Raw genomic sequence first — 18,199 nt, 5'->3', positions numbered from 1 at the left:
AGATCGATGGAGGGGAGAGGAGGGAGGGGACAGGGACGGAGGGGTGAGCAAGGGAGGGGAGAGGAGGGAGGTGAATGGGACGGAGGGGAGGGAGCAGAGAGCAATGGAGGGGATGTAGGGGACAGTTATGGAGGGTGACAGGAGGGAGGGTTGGGTGACATAGGGAAGGAAGGGGAATAAGACTGGGAGGTCCGGACTAGAGGTAGGCAGAAAACAATTTTAGAGGTAGCTGCCCAGCACTGCCCTATCATTGCGCCCTAGGCAGCTTCCTCTTCTGCCTACCCCTAGTTCTGGCCCTGTCTACTGTTTCCATTTTGCTTTATGGTCACCTTCTTGTTCCAATGTTACATTCTTTTTATTATTATTATTAATAACATGTATTTTTAAATTGCCAACATATTGCGCAACGCTGATCTTGCCCTAATATCTACATCTTGCCCTACTTTTTCCACTTAAACACGCTCCCTTCCAGGCTCCTGTGTTATTGCCTCTGCTCGGACAGATCTAATACAATGAACATCCTATTTGCACAAAATTAAAATACATAAAATGTTTCTATTTTCTGTTGAGATGGACGAGGGATCATGGTGAGTCAAAGAGACAAATGCAAGCAGTTTTATAATGCTCACAACATAGAAAATGGTTCCTTGTTCAGAGTGAACATCCGTGAAATGTGCCGACACACAAAAAATAGTAACGTTACCTGTCATTCATACAATTTCCTTCTACAAATGGGTGGCTTTGAGGAATGCAGAACTGAATATATTCAAACCAAGTGCCAGTCTGAATCATCACACTGGGATTTACAGTACTGGAGCAATAATAGCAGCTAACGGGTTCCCTCTACTCAACAAATCCCAGGATCAATGGACAGTAGTAAAAACAGGATCCTTATTATTATCCTTTATTAATATTAGCGCCAACCTATTCTGGAGCATTTCACACAAATAAGCAAGTTGAGTTGATTGAACTGTTAAAGGGACACTCTAATAAAGGTATTTATCTTACTACTAAAAAATGAACTATAGCCACTGAACTTTTGAAATTCAAAAATAAAATCTGGATCTCTAATGATGGGGGTGGAGTTACCCCATCATAGCTCCCAAATGCCCACATATTCCTTGTTCTACCACTAAAATGGTCAGTTAACCATTATCTTCCTATTATATTGTAGGTTTTCTGCCAAACTGCCTGCCCAAACTTTCTGCCCTATTATTTCATGATGGCTTCCTACTTTCATACTGGTCTAGTAGCAACTCTGGCTCAACCCAGAAGAAAAAAGGGGACACTATAGGTGCACCCTAACAAAAAAAACAGCTTTTTCTCCCATCACAGATAGCTTCCTCACTTTGATGTAGCAAACTACAATTCCTAGCATTCTCACTATTTCCAAGTAGTTCATTTCTAGACACAGAGGCGCAGAATATAAATCAGACAATCTGGCACCAAACTAGTTCAATTCATATATAATAAAAAAGTTTCTCTTCCATAATAACATTTTACACTTTTTTGCCACATTCCTTCCCTGCAGGGCTAAGCTATAAAGACACTGAATAGGATGAATCATGTATAGAATGTAGGCAGTTTACAATTTTCCCTGATCACTTATAAAAATCAGACTACATTGGAAAAAAAAATCATGAAAGTGAGCCTGACCGGCTGTCTGCGTGCTGATAGAGCTTGGTGCAGGCAGCTGCCGTTTTCGTTAAAACTGTTGACTTCGGGACCTGTGGTTTTATGGTATGTGCACATGGGATATTGTAATAAACTCAGATATTTGCAATGAATCTGAAAAGTTTTCCTGGAATAAACCTCTGAGAATGCGCCCATTGAAATGCTTAGTTGGACACCCTGTACTATGCGTGGCGAATATCGAAGTCGAAGGATTTACAGCAAATAGTTCGATCGAACGAAAAATCGTTCGTTTTTTTTATTACTTTTTTTGTGTCAGTTATGAGTTTGGAGCAGTAATCCCCAACCCCTTGGATGTTGGTCTTATTGGCCTCAAAGCAGGTGCTTATTTTTGGATTCCTAGTTTGCAGGTAAGTTTTGGTTGCATAAAATCCATGTGTATTGCCAAACAGAGTCTTCTTTAGGATGCAATTCAACATAGGGGCTACCCATTAGCCAATCACAGGCCCTATTTGGAATCCCCAGGGACTTTTTTATGATTGTGTTGCTCCCCAACTCTTTTTACAATTGTATGTGTCTCACGGGTAAAAAGGGGGACCTTTGGTTTAGAGCAATGGCCAGAGAAAGAAATCGCCACACACCAGTCCATCATGTTCAACCAAACTCCAGGGAAAGGCAAACAAAACCTCCAGGACCACTCAATATGAGAATAAAATAGAGAATAATCTATGTACCTTCCATCTTGATTTGTTTTAAATTTTTGTTTCGAAATGTAAACGCCTCCCCACACCCCTGCATTGTAACATAAAAATGTTATTAAAGTTATTAGAGTATTAAAGGGGTTGATTACCTTACAACACTTTTTTTCAGTTCAGTTGGTTTCAGATAGTTCACCAGACTTTTTCCAATTACTTTCTATTTTCTATGAGTGATTGTTCTTCTGATATTAAAGTGTAAATCTAATTTTTCACCTTTCTAAAGCAGCTCTTTGGGGGGGGGGGTGTCGCTGACCCAATAAAGTCTAAACTGTTCGAAATTGATACATTTAGTTGATACATTTCTAATCTTTCTCCCTGCTGAGCTAATATTCCAGAGCTGCTGTGAAAAATGTATCAACTAAATGTTGCAAAATTGTAACAGTTCAGATTCTGCACCCGAATTACTGAGCTGCCAGACAAACACCAGCGATAGGGACATTCAACTTTAAACTTAGATTTTGTAAAAACGGTAAAGAAAAAAAACTCAGCTGAAAAAAGTGTTTGGACGGTGAATGCCCCCTTTAAGGGCAGAGATGCTCAGATTCGGGGAGATTTAGTCGCCTGGTGAAAAATCGCCTCTTCTTCGGGGTGACTAATCTCCCCAAACTGCCTCCCGCCAGCTAGAATCGCCAGCGGGATGGCACTCTGAGTGCTTCGTTTTCCGAAGTCACCCGAAGTTTCCTCATGAGGCAACTTCGTGCAACTTCGGAAAACGAAGAACACCAATTGCCATCCCGTCTGCGATTTACATTCTAGCCGGCGGGAGGCAGTTAAGGGAGATTAGTCGTCCCGGAGAAGAAGAGATTTATCACTGGGTGACTAATCTCCCCGAATCTGAACGTGTGTCTCTGCTATATTAATAATTGTGCAGTTAAACTTACCTACATTGTAACAGATTATATATTAGAAAGAAAGGGCCATTACATTACTCTATGCTACAAACTGAGAGGAGAGTTTCAAATATACTTGACGGACATAAATTATATGGATTTGAGAGACTCTCATTTAATCTTTTAGGAGATAATGGGCCAGATTCAATTGAGTGAGAAAAAGTTATACCCTGGTTTATCACGTGAAAAGTAATGGACAAAATTCGATTAGAGGAGAGAAAACTTTTCTCCACACTCAGTTTTTTCTTCTAGAATTCAATAGAGTTATCACCCGATAAACCCGGGAGATACGTTTTTCTGAATTGAACTGCAGCTCAAATTGAATCTCGTCCGTGACTTTTCACGTGATGAACCTTATTCTCACTCAGTTGAATTTTGCCCAATGTGTTGAGTGTGTGGATCCGTCTGCTACCCTGGTTGAGAGAAACATTTTGTTGGTTACCCCCTCTGATCCCTAACTCTTTCAACACTCATTCCCATGGGATCGCCATAATAAAAGTGTTAGCTCACAGGGGTCATTCTCTTGGTCTTTTTCTCTCAGCCTTAGCACTATTGGGATTGTGTTTGATGTTAGAGGTGTGTTGGTTATATATTCTAAATTATATTTTAGCTCACGAGGACAGGTGATGATCATGTCAATCACTCCCACAGTTTTCCATTTAGTATAGTGCCATAAAAAATTACCTTTACCAAAGAAATTCGTTATTGGCCCGTGTAGGGAGTTAAAATGATAGCCCATCTGAACACGATCTGGTTGGGGATTGACCAGATATAAAGCAGGCAGGCATAAGAATTTCAAATGGGTGATTACCCTGAGTTATTATCTATGTCATTGGTCAATTTATAACCTAAAAATGCTCTTGAAACAGCAAAGTATGGATCTTCGACTTGAGATCCCTGTGCAGTGCCTCGGGGACCCAATTTGGCAACCTACATCTTGAGCAGAACAGATGAAAAGTGAAATGCTAAATGTGTTCATTATCATGGAGTTGTGACAATTGTGTCCTATTGCCACATTTTAGGTGGGCCCAAAATTGATTATGGCCTGGGGCTCAGTGACTTCCAGCTGCAACAAGTAGAACTGAATATGAAACTAGTTCCCCCCGGGCTGCTTTATGGACTGAATGGTAAATATTTTTAATTTGATGCAGTATTGACTAGCATGTACCTGTCTATTCCAGTTCCCTGGCAGCCACCAGTTGTTATATGTAAAAATTCTAAATTCGTGACCTGTAGGACATGAGTCACCTCCCAGTATGAACCCAGCCCAGCATGATGTGTATATGAATTAATCCCCCCAAACCATCTTTGTTTACCTAACCTGTTTGTGTCAACTCATCTCCATGCAGTGTTTATTAGTCAAACGTTGTGTTATAAATGGATTCCACTGGCCTTCTCATTGAATGTGGATCAGTAACAAGCAACAAGTCTTCTATACATACAGTATAAATACAATATATATATATATATATATATATATATATATATATATATATATATATATATATATATATATATATATATATATATATCTATAGCCAGCATGGAGCACACATGGGACTTAATTTATGTGCAAAGCTTTAATGGTGTAAGCTGATGTTTCGTTGTGCACAGAGGAACTTTATCAAGACATCACAAAAAAATAAAAGTCTGAGTTTAGGAATGTTCCAAAGTTTAGACTTCCCCCATAATCATTTTTTTTTTTTAAATGGATTCCACTGCCCTTATTATTTAATGTGGATCAGTAGATCAGTGGATCAGATCACAAGTCTTACATACAGTATAAATAAATAAATACAATACAGGTATGCGATCGATTATCCGGAAACCCATTATCCAGAAAGATCCGAATTATGGAAAGGCTGCCTCCCATAGGCTCCATTATAATCAAATAATCCAAATTTCTAAAAAATAAGAGTGTCTTGTATTTGATCCAAACTAAAATATCATGAATCCTTGTTGAAAGCAGAATCAAATGATTGGGTTTATTTAATGTTTACATGATTTTCTACTAGACTTAAGGTATGAAGACCCAGACTACAGAAATATCTGTTATCCGGAAAACCCCAGGTCCCGAGCATTCTGGATAACAGGTCCCATACCTATATATATATATAGAGAGAGAGAGAGAGAGAGAGAGAGAGAGAGAGAGAGAGAGGCACTATTTTATTATTTATTATTTTTTATATTATATATAATGAGAACATTCCTAAACTAAGATTTTATATATATATATATATATATATATATATATATATATATATATATATATATATATATATATATATAATCTGAGTTTAGGAATGTTCTCAGAGTTTAGACTTCCCCCATAATCATTATTTACTTTGCCACATGTAAATTGACCTTCCCCACAAACTACCTTCCCGCCTCCTAATAAATGAATGGTTTCATTCAACAAAATTAACATAATCTAATTAATGCCTTCTCTCTGTTTGCTGACTTCTAAAGAGAAAACAATGACTTTTAGAGATATTTCTTGCCCCACAAAAATACCTTTTGGAGTGTCTTTTCCTCCCCCTTTTGCTACTGTGATGTAGGTAATATGAAAGTGGTTTTGATTTAACTTCACCCTGGGAGCAACTTTAATAACACTGGGCAGATAAATTGAATATTAATTGAAAAAGATTTTGATAAGATACAGGATCCGTTATAGGGAAAGAGCTACTTTGTGCCATAAAATATGTAAAAAGTTTATTTTCAGATACAACATTGTACCATTGAATGAGTTACAATAATAAATAGTATTAAAAGTTATTTATAGTTACTATATATATGTATATATATATATATATATATATATATATATATAATATCAAAACGGGGGGGCACAGACACACGCTCAGATTCGGAGAGATTAATCTCCCCGAACTGCCTTCCCGCCAGGTAGAATGTAAATCACCGGCGGGATGGCACTCGGAGCGCTTCGTTTTCTGAAGTCGCCCCATAGAAATTCAGTATTTAGTGGGCTGGTGTGGGCTGATTGGGCCTTTGTGTACCTGAAATGCCAGGGCCTATTTTAATTCTCAGTCCGGACCTGCTTCGGGCGACTGCATAAAATGAAGCGATTCGAATGCCACCCGGCCGGTGATTTCGATTCTAGCCGGTGGGAGGCATTTCGGGGAGATTGGTCACCCTAAAGAAGAGGCGATTTATCGCCGGGCGACTAAATCTTGCCGAATCTGAGGTTTGCCACCTGGCCAGTATTTTACAGGTAAAAATTATGCTAATGTTATTAATAGGGAAAAATATAAAAATGTTATTAATAGGGAAGTGTTATTAATAGGGAAAAAATATAAATATATAGTAAGGCAGGTATTTTTTTTCCAAAAAAAAAGGTGGCAACCCTAATCTGAGCGTGCGTCTCTGCCCTAAAAGTTGAAAATACATCTCTGATTACAAAACAATTTAAATGTGACATTTTAGCTATTGCTTTTCTTTTTTTTTACTGTAAGAACTTACCCCAAATTGGGGTTTATTTTGTTTCAGTTAAATCATAGAAATCAGTTTGTTTCCTCTCTTTTCACTTGCAAACAATCTCCCCCTATTGTGTTTACATGGAATAAAAAAAAAAAAAAAAGCACTTTTCGTTGGCCATGGGGGGCAGGGGCTGTGACTCACAAAAACTTCATTTTTTGTTGGGCGTTTAATACATTCATCAGCACAGTGGCCACAGCTGCAGAGAGGAGGAGGAGGAGGGGGACTACATTTCCCAGAGATCAGAGCGCCGCACTCCTCCCCACCTCCTGATCAATAGGCGCTTATTTGAATAATCTGTGAGTTTTTTTGGCCTCAGTCCAATCAGCTGTCAGGGTCTCATGATAAATGGCAATGCATTAGTGATAATCATAATTAGTCGGACATGCGCATTGACGCTTGAAAGGGGATGGGAGGGGGTTTCTTCAATTCCTCAACTCTTGGAATTATTTTTGGTGGTGGAGAAAGGGAATAATTGGCATTTATTGAGCTGCTGATGGTCGGACCATGTCGAGGAGAAAGCAGCCGAACCCCCAGCACCTCAACTCCGAAGAGGACGCGTCTGGTGAGTCGCACTTTGCTTCTCTGCGCGATTTCTCGAGGCATTTAAACCTGAGAGGCGCGTGGGTCTGCGCTGCGCTCGATTCCCTTCCGATCTGACCCACCGGCTAAAGGTGTTAGAGTCCAGGGCTGTATTGTGTTCGCTCTCAGCCTGCAGCGCTAGGACTCCCCCAGCTGTAGATCCTCTTTTGCTTGCACTTTCCCCTCTATACCGGGACACAACTTTTTATTATTATTATTATTATTATTATTATTATTATTATTATTATTATTATTATATAGAAGCAATTCTGTTGTATATTGCCCAAACCTATGGTTTTTATTGGCAGCACCTGTGGCTGTAATCTATTTTATTTATTTTTACCCTTCTTTGGTGGTGCTCTGCTAATTTCTGGGTGTTCTAATTAAGTAGTGAAAGGAAGAAAATAGGGGGTGACCCCTCAACCCCTCCCCTCTCACAACCCCCACCCTCTCTTCCATCCCTCATTCTCTTCTTCTTGGGCATTTCCCATCTTAATTTCCCACTTCCCAAAATATCCTTCCTTGTGCGCCTGGGTCAGAGGGAACCACCACCAACAGCAGCTTCTGTGTCCGATCTTGGGGTCTGGGTAGGCAATACTTCATATATTCTCTAATATTATGGGTTAGGGTTGCCAACTTTTCCAGGTATTGCCTTCCTGTATATTTATAATTTTTCCCTATTAACATTGGGATCAACCATCATTTTTACTGGCCAGATGGCAACCCTACCTCCAACATAACCAGAGGTTGTCCTGTTTTACCAATATATGTTGAAATTGCTCATTATTTAGGGCAGTGATCCCCAACCAGTAGCTCGTGAGTAACATGTTGCTCTCCAACCCCCTTGGATGTTGCTCCCAGTGGCCTCAAAGCAGGTGCTTATTTTTGAATTCCAGGCAATTTTGAATTGGATAAAAACTAAGTAAGTAGACTGCCAAGTAGAGCCTCTTGTCCACATAGGGGCTACCAAATAGCCAATCACAGCCCTTATTTGGCACCCCTAGGGACTTTTCCATGCTTACGTTGCTCCTCAACATGTGGCTCATGGGTAAAAAAAGGTTGGGGACCTCTGATTTAGGGCATCACGGGGCCCCTATACCTCCAGGTACCTCTGTAGTTACGCCCCTGCTCTAGGACCTTTGTTTCTACCTGCTCTTTATTCTGGATATCTAAATGGCACAAGGGGGTACATGAACACTTCTATATCGTATCTGTGTATATTCCGGTTATGCAATTTATACCTGAGATAAAATCTAGATAATGTAATATTTTATAATCTCAAAGGGGACACTGCCCTTGCTATTACTCTTATTCATCTGTATAATATACCTACAAGATTTATTTGTGTATATGTATTTTATGGTGCGTGTTACACTTTAATATTGTGGGGATAAATAATACATTTAAATCATAAAGGACATTTTAATATTAATCAGGTACAACTTGTATTGTGGGTGCAGCCAACTGCTGGCAAGACATGGCATTGGCTGTTTCCCTAACTGTAGGCACATGTTTTTTATCTGGACTTCAAATCAGCCTATTTTTTCTTTTTAGGGTCAGTTACTATTAACTTCAGAAATACGCTGACCAGCAGGCTATAAATGCCATGTTTAATGCATGACTGTTTTCCTTTGTGCATATGGTGGTTTGGAAAAGGGAGGGGGAGCAGGCCTGTTAGGAGGGGGGTGGATGCTGTTCCCAAATGTAAATCTGAACAGCATGCTTTTTTTTTTTTTTTTTTTTTTTTTTTGTAGTTGAACAGACCACCCCCCATGAATTATATATGTCCCCCTTTTTAAAATTTTTTTTTTTTTTTTTTTGGGACACTGCTGTTGAAAAACTTGTTTCTAAGCTCTTGTGTAATTAGCAAACAATATGAGCAGCTCTGGAGTCAGTTCTTGCATAACTATTCCTATTATTTCCAAACATCCCTGCAGAATCTATTAATCTCCCCCAGGATTTCATGGCCACAAGGCATTATAGTAGCAACTTTTTTTTTGGAACCTTTGTATTTAAACGTGTTGCTATATCTCCCCCACCCACCTCTTCCATCACTGATCAATTTGATATTAACAGTAGGTGTGATTTTTAGCTGTGACCTTATACACTTGCGCCACCTTCTGGAATGACCTGCTCACTGCGAAGTACAAATGTGTCCTATCACAATACACTGAAATTTTTTTAATTTAATTTTTTTTCCCTTTATAAACTCATTAGATATAACTATAGTTATTATAGTATGTATGTATGATGCACAAGTTTGAAAAATAAAGACATTTTTGGTTCACTAACCAAGGAGTGCGGGTCCTCTTGAACTTTATATATAGATAGATATACATTTTTATTTTTTTACATTTTAAATTTTAATTCTTTTGCTCTGCGCTCTTATTTACAAATCTAATTAGAAATTCTGTGTCACTCCCTCCCCTTTCTAACAATGCAATTTTATTTTTGTTGTCTCGGAACATACTTGGTGACTAATTAACAATCCAGGAAACCAGCAGGTGGGGGAGTTGCAAGGTACAAAGCTACATATTGAAAATTATCATATGAACAAAGAGGTCACCAGTGCCTCTGTTTATCATCAGATACAGGGATTGCCCCCTGTTAATCTCCAAGGTTAATCTCTCAAAGTCTTCCATTTAGTGTTACTAGACCATTAAATATGTTTGTTTCCCCACTATGCTTGGTTATAGAGTCTGACCTGGGAACATAAAGAACATACAAACTTATTGTGATTTACACTTAACATGTTTCAGGTTTATTATGTACAGTTGGGTATTTGCAAGCAGAGGGGCTTAACAGGGGAATCGGACCCTGCAGCTGCAGGGGGCCCCAGGAGTATAGGGGGCCCCATGAGGCCCTAATTAGCAGTTTGAACATATATTGGTAAAAAAGGACGACCTCTGGATGTGTTGGGGGGGGGGGCTAAAATGAATTTGCTGTGGGGCTACAAACATAGCAGTTCAGATTGAAATACGACATCTGTCCTACCTTGTGCTCTTAAAGACACTAGCTGGTTCATAATTTAAACTGGAGAGAGCTGTAGGATTTTGGGAAGCAGTAAAGGATTTCTTACTAATGAATGGTTGTCGTTTAATAAATGGTTGGACAGTCTATAGTCTTCATAGCTTGCAATAATGGGGCCTGCGTCTATTTCCCCCTCCCCCCGAGTCCTTTATTAACTAAACTTATTTTATTCTCCTTATTTTGCTCCAAATTTTTTATTTCTTAAGTTTTACAATAAAATAAAAAAAAAAACCTTTTTGCGACCTTCTGCACACTTGCAATGCAACTCCTGAGTAGAGGCATAAACAATTTTTTTTATTTTCATTAAGTGGCCTGCAACAAAACAAATTCCTGGCAGGGCTGTTAACAAAGCTAATTCATCACCGCAGGGGTCGGGGGCTGTCAGTAAGGCACTTGGGGGGGGCCAGATGGCTGCAAAACAGCAGTCAGGAACTTGATGTGAGTGACACTCCATTATTAGTGGTGGTAAATGTGTTTAAATTTATAAATGTATTTTTTAAAAAAGTATAAACAAATTATTTTAAGTGTGTATAACTTTATAAATATATATTGAAGAAGAGATCACTCGTTTTTGAGGGATTTTATAATTCACCCTTTCTTGTCTTGTTTCATTTTGTGTGGGTGTTGGCTGGAGGTTGGGCATCTACACATGGAGGTTTCCTTGGGTTGAAAACAGCTGGTGGGTTTTTCTTTAGCCAAGCGTCCGTTGGGATTTGGCTTGTGGTGACTAGGTTAACCACACAGTCCTTATCTGTCATAGGTGAAGGGTTAGGCAAGGCCAAATTGGCTTTTGTTGTTGTCCTTTTGTGTAATGTAAGGTGCTGCTGGGCCTGCTGGTATAACCTCTGGCTCATTTGTGTGGGTGGCAGGTTAGTGTCAAGTTTACTGTTAGGACTGACCTTGGCAGGGATTGTGTCTTGTCTGTGATGCGGCTGATGGTGACTATTTTGTGCATCTCCGATCTGTTGGGGAGACTCAATGCAAAATGAGTAATTGATATGGGCAGGTGGTGCAGAGCCATGTGGGGTCTTTAATAGAATATGGGAACAATTTTTTTTTTTTTTTCTCTTAATAAATATACCATTTGTTGCGTTTCCCTACCTCCAGTGCTGTCTTCTGTTCAGAGAAGGATTTGCATAGAATATATTCCAGTTTAGTGAGTGTAATGGCATTGGGCAGCAGGGCATGTTGATCTTTGCTGCTGGAAAGATCAGGGTTTTGTTAATTTTTTTTTTTTTTTTTTGGACCCTCACTGCTACATGTGCCAAGATCTTACACAGGATGAATGAATCAGAAAATGAACTGACTGTAGCGGAGTATAGATAGCCTCACGCATCTGCTCAGGGAGTTGGGTAAAAGCGATCTGATATTTCTCATTTTCAGAGACTGAAAGATCAGTGTTTCACTAAAAGCAAACTCGGCACTGGCTGCTGGGAGTTATACCCATCATTTAGCATACCTCCCAACTGTCCTGTTTTTCGTGGACATCCCAATTTTGACAGCTCAACCCGCAGTCCCGGATGGTTACTGAAATGTCCTTGGGGAAACTGTGACTTGCAGCATAAGGGCAGAAACACATGCTCAGATTCGGGGAGATTACTCACCCAACGACAAATCGCCTCTTGTTCGGGGCGACTTAACTCCCCGAAATGCCTTCCGTTGGCTAAAATGTAAATGGCAATCGGTGCACTTCGTTTTCCGAAGCCGCCCGTAGTTGCCTTACGAGGCAACTTCGGAAAACGAAGCGCTTAGAGTACCATCCCACAGGAGATTTAGAATTATAGCCGACGGGAGGCAGTTCGGGGAGTTTAGTCACCCTGAAGAAGAGGCATCTCTGCCCTAAAGGGCAACTCACCTTCATTAGCAAAACTATAATAATACATAAAACCTGACCCCAAAGCTCCCAGAAATGTGTTCAAACTTCCCATAACCTGCCAAATTTTGTAAAATGGATGTGGTATTTAGGGGGAGTGGCCATAAAATGGTGTGGTTAAAAAAAATTGCCACGCTCTTTGCAGCAAATCTTTTTGCCCCTCTTTCTATTTTCCAAAAAGTTGGGGCTCGGCTACTCACGATTGGCATAGCAGCGTCTCAATCACTTTAAGGCCATTAACATATGTGACAATAGGCTTGCATCCCCCTCCCAAATCCATTTGTTAGTGATTTAATCTAAACCCCTGCTGTCATTACTGCATTCTCCTAACTTATTGGATAAATAGATTCTGTGAGATAACATTCCTGACATTCAGAAGTGGAGATGCACCCATGTACAGTGTTCTCCTGCCTTTGGATTTTATTTTTTTAGCATTATCTAAAAGAAACGTCTTCCCCACATCCCTGTGTGTTTTATTCCATTGTAAATTCCTATTTCATCACTTAAATATTTTATAAATATATACATTTTATAGCCTCCTATTGAGCTTTAACGCTTGTTATGCTCGACTTGTCTGGAAGGCACTGGGGGCTGGCTAAATATCTGACTTGAGGCAGTGTATATGATGCAGCATCCTAAAAACTGCGATGGATTAAGACCAAATAATGGTAACTGTTCTTGTGCTATTTATGTTCATAAATGAGCTCTAGGATCTTCTAGCAGTCGGGAACATCTAGTTAACTTGTCAATTTTTTTTTTTTTTCTTTACAGCTGAACAGAAGGATTGCCCAAGCAGTGTGGATGGAGAAAGGGCTGTGAAAAGATGCAGAATGGAAGAGACCCACATCTGTGAAAAATGTTGTGCGGAGTTCTTTGAGCTTTCTGATCTTCTTGAACACAAAAAGAGTTGCACTAAAACTCCCACTGTCCTCATTATGAATGACGGCGAAGGAGCGATGTCCCACGATGGCTACACAGAGGAGTCTCCCGAAGGTGCCGCGGCAGAGCCTTCAGAGGTGCCAGCTGTAGACAGTGTTCAGCCAAAGAGATCCTCCGTGTCTCCTGAAAAGATGGAAGAGAAAGTGGACTCTAATAAAACTGTTCCTCAATCCAATTCTAAGACTAATGGCCTTGGCTATGTGCCAAAAACGAATCTGTCCAACACTAATGTGACTTTACAGACCATCAATAGTACTAAAGTGGCTGTTAATCAACATGCTTCAGATGGGGTTGCGACATCGGCAACTAACCCCAATGCCATACCAATCATCCTTGAACAACTAGTGTGCTTGCAGCAGCAACAATTGCAACAGATTCAGCTAACGGAGCAAATTCGTATCCAGATTGCCATGATGGCCCCAAACTCCTTGCATCCCTCTATTGCTGCTGCCACAGATCCGCTTAAGGCTCTTGGTGCACACTTATCTCAGCAACTTTCTGCAGCTGTTGCTTTAATTGGACAGAAAGCTGGGACACAAAGTCTTTCACTTGAGTCTTTAAAACAGAGCAAGTTACCTCATTCCAATGTGGCCATGCCTACTGCTGGTACTGTACCTCTTGCCCTCACCACATCTCTCTTAAAGCAAGAGCCTAACTTGGGGCTCACAAATGCTGTTGGAAGGTTTCCCAACCCTGCCTTACCTCATTCCCCAGGCACTATCATTTTCCAGAATCCTATCAATGCTCTGGATCCTTCGAAAAAGCTCAAGGTAAAGTTCCCAACCGTGACCACTCCTGAGGCCAAGCCTGGGAACGAGGACCAGTTATTCAGGCATAAGTGTAAGTTCTGTGGCAAAGTCTTCGGCAATGATAGCGCTTTACAAATCCATCTACGTTCCCATACAGGGGAAAGACCCTACAAATGTAACATATGTGGGAACAGGTTTACAACAAAAGGAAACCTGAAGGTGCACTTCCAGCGTCATAAAGATAAATATCCACACATCAAAATGAATCCTTACCCTGTCCCAGAGCATTTGGACAATGTTCCTACTACAAGTGGAATTCCATATGGTATGTCTGTTCCACTTGATGAGTCTAACCTCATTGCGGATACAAAATCTGGTCTGACAGGCCTTCCCAGCGCGACCAACCTCTCGGGCCTTACAGAAAGTGTTCTAGGTGCTTTTCCACTCAATATGCAGTCCAGGCCATCTCCAGGTAGTGAAGGAGAGTCTGTTTCCTCTGGAGCTGTTGTTCAAGAGTCTGGTATAGACCAGAGTTTAAATTCTCCCCCTGTGAGCAGATCAAGTGAGCAAGGGTCAGAAACGACTAAACTTCAACAGCTGGTGGAGAACTTGGACAAGAACGGATCCGAAACCAATGAATGCTTGATATGTCACAGAGTGCTAAGTTGTCCTAGTTCCTTAAAAATGCATTACCGCACTCATACCGGTGAAAGACCATTCAAATGCAAGATCTGTGGAAGAGCTTTCTCAACCAAGAGTAACCTCAAAACCCACTATGGTGTTCACAGGGCCAACACACCTTTGAAATTGCAACATTCTTGCCCAATTTGCCAGAAGAAGTTTACAAATGCTGTAGTGCTGCAGCAACATATCCGAATGCATATGGGAGGGAAGATCCCAAACACTCCTGTGTCAGAAGAAGCCAGTGATGACATTGACTCTATGATGGATGAGAAGAATGGAGAGTTGAACAACAGTTTCACTGATGAGAACCTTGATGATATCGATATGGAAGATGATGAGTTGGCAGAAAATGCATCAGGCTCTAAGCCACCAACCCCACACAGTGAGACCCGAGCAGAATCTCCTGCTATGCAGTTCTCTACTGGAACAGGCCAGGATAAGCCGGTTACTTTGCCATCGGCATTAAACTTACAAAGGCAAAACAGTGTGAAATCAAGTGAGAATGGCTCTTTGGAAAGTGATGGATTGACTAATGATTCCTCCTCTGTATGGGATCAAGAATATCCCACTGGCAAAAGTCCCACACAATCTGAGGCCAGGACTTTTTCACCAACCAATAGCCAGTCTGACAGCAATGCGTCCAAGTCACCTCCTTCCTATAATGGACTTGATGACCTAGGAATGCTGTCGAAGGATGAGCATTCTCAGAATGGCTCCCTTAATCCTGATGGGGATGGTGCCTTGGATCTGACGAATGGTGGGTTTGCCCGGAAGATCAAGGAAGAACCAGGTTTACATCAGAATGGAGAATTCGGTAAATAACTCATGTTTGCTTTTAATTGCATGAGAACAAAAATAGTTCAACCCATATATTCACTTCTCAGAAGGGCTAAGGAATCTTTGGGTGTTCACAGGAGATAAAGGGTATAATGGGTGGAACTAGTCCCTGGTGCTTGGCATGGAAACAAAGTCTAAAGGGCATTGGCAAACTGTGCTTTTGGGCACGTTGTTGCCCAGGTATTGTTTAGATTGATATGCATAGGGACAAAATGCTCACTTGCCAATACTTCATTTGGAGTGCAGTAGATGCTTTCAGGTGATTGACATTTATCGCCTATAGTTTTGCCATAAATGTAAGTTGGCAGAAAAAATGAGACTTGTACTGGTTTCAGGTTTTTTAGGAAGCAAAATAATTTTTTTATTTTTAGCTTTAAATTAGTTTATTAAAAATCCTACTGTTGTCGTGATATTGGATTATTAGTCTGCGTCATACTATATTGTATAAGGTGGTCTGAATGTCAGATCTATAAGGGGGGGGGGAAATACTTAATGAATAGGGGAGTCAGATACTCTGACTTGGCCAATATCTGTTCCACTAACTAGTAGCCATTGTGGTGGCAATAACCCTTAATAACTTTAGCTAGCTGTGACTGTAAGCCTTGATACAGGTGCAGCATGGTATAACTGCATGGGAAGAAGAGCATGAGCATTTGTGGGTAAAGGTAATTGAGTAGGTAGTGTAATGAGAGTTTTCTGGAGCAGTATGTTTTATAAGGCATTTCCAGGGTGATGTAATAAAAAAGGCAGGTTGTCAAGGCCTAGTAACACATAGAAACTGCCTGACCAGTAAATGCTGAGTGAAGATAGCTACTGCCTTCAAACCAGACCTTTTATTCCATTATCCTCATTGGCTTTCAATGGTGCTAGCCAATAGCACTCAAGTATGGTTTCTCCACCTGAACATATCGTTTAGAGAGAGTATGGTGCATTTAAGAGGTTGGATTATATATTTGAAATGGAAACCAGTTCCCTGAACCTGTTTTTAATTTACAAACAGCCACAGTTACACAATAGGTTGCAGCGTTTGCCTCAAGTTTGGTTACCAATTCAGCAGGTAGCTTTTACCAGTCAACAAAACATCTGAATGGTTGATGAAGGTTACCACACCTGATGCAAACCATTGGGCTTGGTGTAAACAGCAGTTTATTCTGCTGTACATGCTCTCCTACTTGTTACTCTAGTTCAGTGGTCTCCAACCAGTGGCTTGTGAGCAATGTGTTGCTCTCACACTTTGGCTGTTGCTCCCAGTAGCCTCAATGCAGGTACTTTTTGAATTCCTGGCTTGGAGGCAAGCTTTAGTTGCATAAAAACCATGTGTACTGCCAGTCCACATAGACTACCAATAGCCAATCACAAGCCATATTTGTTACTCCTGGGACCTTTTAGCTCTCCAACTTTTTTTTTACATTTGAATGTGGCTCACAGGTTGGGGACTCCTGCTCTAGTTACATAATATATCTATCCCCTCAGTTTGGGTGCCTTTACTTGCTCTGGCTGGGTTACTACTTAGCCTCAATTCTAACTTTATGTCTTACACAGGCAGGTTACCTAATCTGTATGTAGGTGCCCCACCAGCACTCATTAAAATGGAAGTATCCTCTGACCGCATGGCAGGTGCAACCCAGTATCTTGGACCTCCAAACTTATCTCCAGGACTGAACCCTCTTATTGTACCTCAGCGACGATCTGCAAAGCAGCATATTTGCACCATGTGCGGGAAGAACTTTTCCTCTGCAAGTGCCTTACAGATCCATGAAAGGACACACACCGGGGAGAAGCCGTTTGCTTGTACAATTTGTGGGAGAGCATTCACCACAAAGGGGAACCTTAAGGTAAGTGTTTCCAGTGTCAGACCAGTAAACCATAGAAACAATACTTAATATGACTTTTTATATGGGTTTCCTGTGCCTTGATATGGTCATGGAAATAGATTTGTAGACTTGTGGACCAACTAATGCTCTTTATCTTTTTAAAGGTCCATGTTGGAACCCACATGTGGAATAATTCTGCTCGTCGAGGAAGAAGACTATCTTTGGATGGCCAAATTCCTGCATTGGGAACAGATGCCAAGAAAGTAGCTGAGATTTTTCCAAAATTCATTGTGCCTTCTTCAGTCAGCATTGACCCCGCCATGTGGAACCAATACGCCACAGCGCTTAGTAATGGCTTGGCTTTGAAGACTAATGAGATCTCTGTTATACAGAACAGTGCCGTCCCTACGCTGACAATTAGCAATGACGGTGCTCCTGTTCTCAGCACGGCTACCGTCGCCAATATCGACATTTCCCCGGCAGGTGTTGGCCAAACTATGACAGAAATTGGGGATTCCACAGTGGAGAGTGTACCAAAACACCAGTTTCCACACTTTATGGAGGAAAATATTGCTGTGAACTAAAATAGAGCAGAAAAGCTAATGCATTATGGACAACTATTGTTTTGCTGTTGGCGGTCATGAATTGTTTTTCAGCAGTCTTGTTTTTTTAATATATATTTCTGCTCCGAAAACAATCGCAACTTCTAAAACAAAACGTGAAAATTCTCAGTGATGACACAGGCCATACTGGACAATAAAATTAAAAAAAAATCGCAAATGTGGCTGAAAAAATTGTGGCATCGTGTTTCTAAAGGTCAAATGTTTACTTCGTAAAACTGTCTGCAGTTGCGTCAGAACTATTTGAATGTACATTTTTTTTTTTTTTTTTTTTTTTATCCCTTGGTCACCGCATT

General features: G+C 40.6%; 1 protein-coding gene across 1 annotated transcript; it reads left to right on the top strand.

Moving 5' to 3' along the window:
- The first annotated feature begins 7,282 nt into the window (after positions 1-7,282).
- Positions 7,283-17,867, top strand: sall4.S (spalt-like transcription factor 4 S homeolog). Its single transcript, NM_001172066.1, is given in 4 exon segments — positions 7,283-7,340; positions 13,032-15,446; positions 17,012-17,304; positions 17,448-17,867. Coding segments are annotated over 4 exon segments (3,186 nt in total).
- Positions 17,868-18,199: the final 332 nt, after the last annotated feature.

The sequence above is a fragment of the Xenopus laevis genome, chromosome 9_10S, assembly GCF_017654675.1.
Source record: "Xenopus laevis strain J_2021 chromosome 9_10S, Xenopus_laevis_v10.1, whole genome shotgun sequence".
In the NCBI taxonomy this organism is placed as follows: domain Eukaryota; kingdom Metazoa; phylum Chordata; class Amphibia; order Anura; family Pipidae; genus Xenopus; species Xenopus laevis.
The sequence above is the reverse complement of the archived record's forward strand: the minus strand, read 5'-3'. Positions and strand labels throughout refer to the sequence as shown.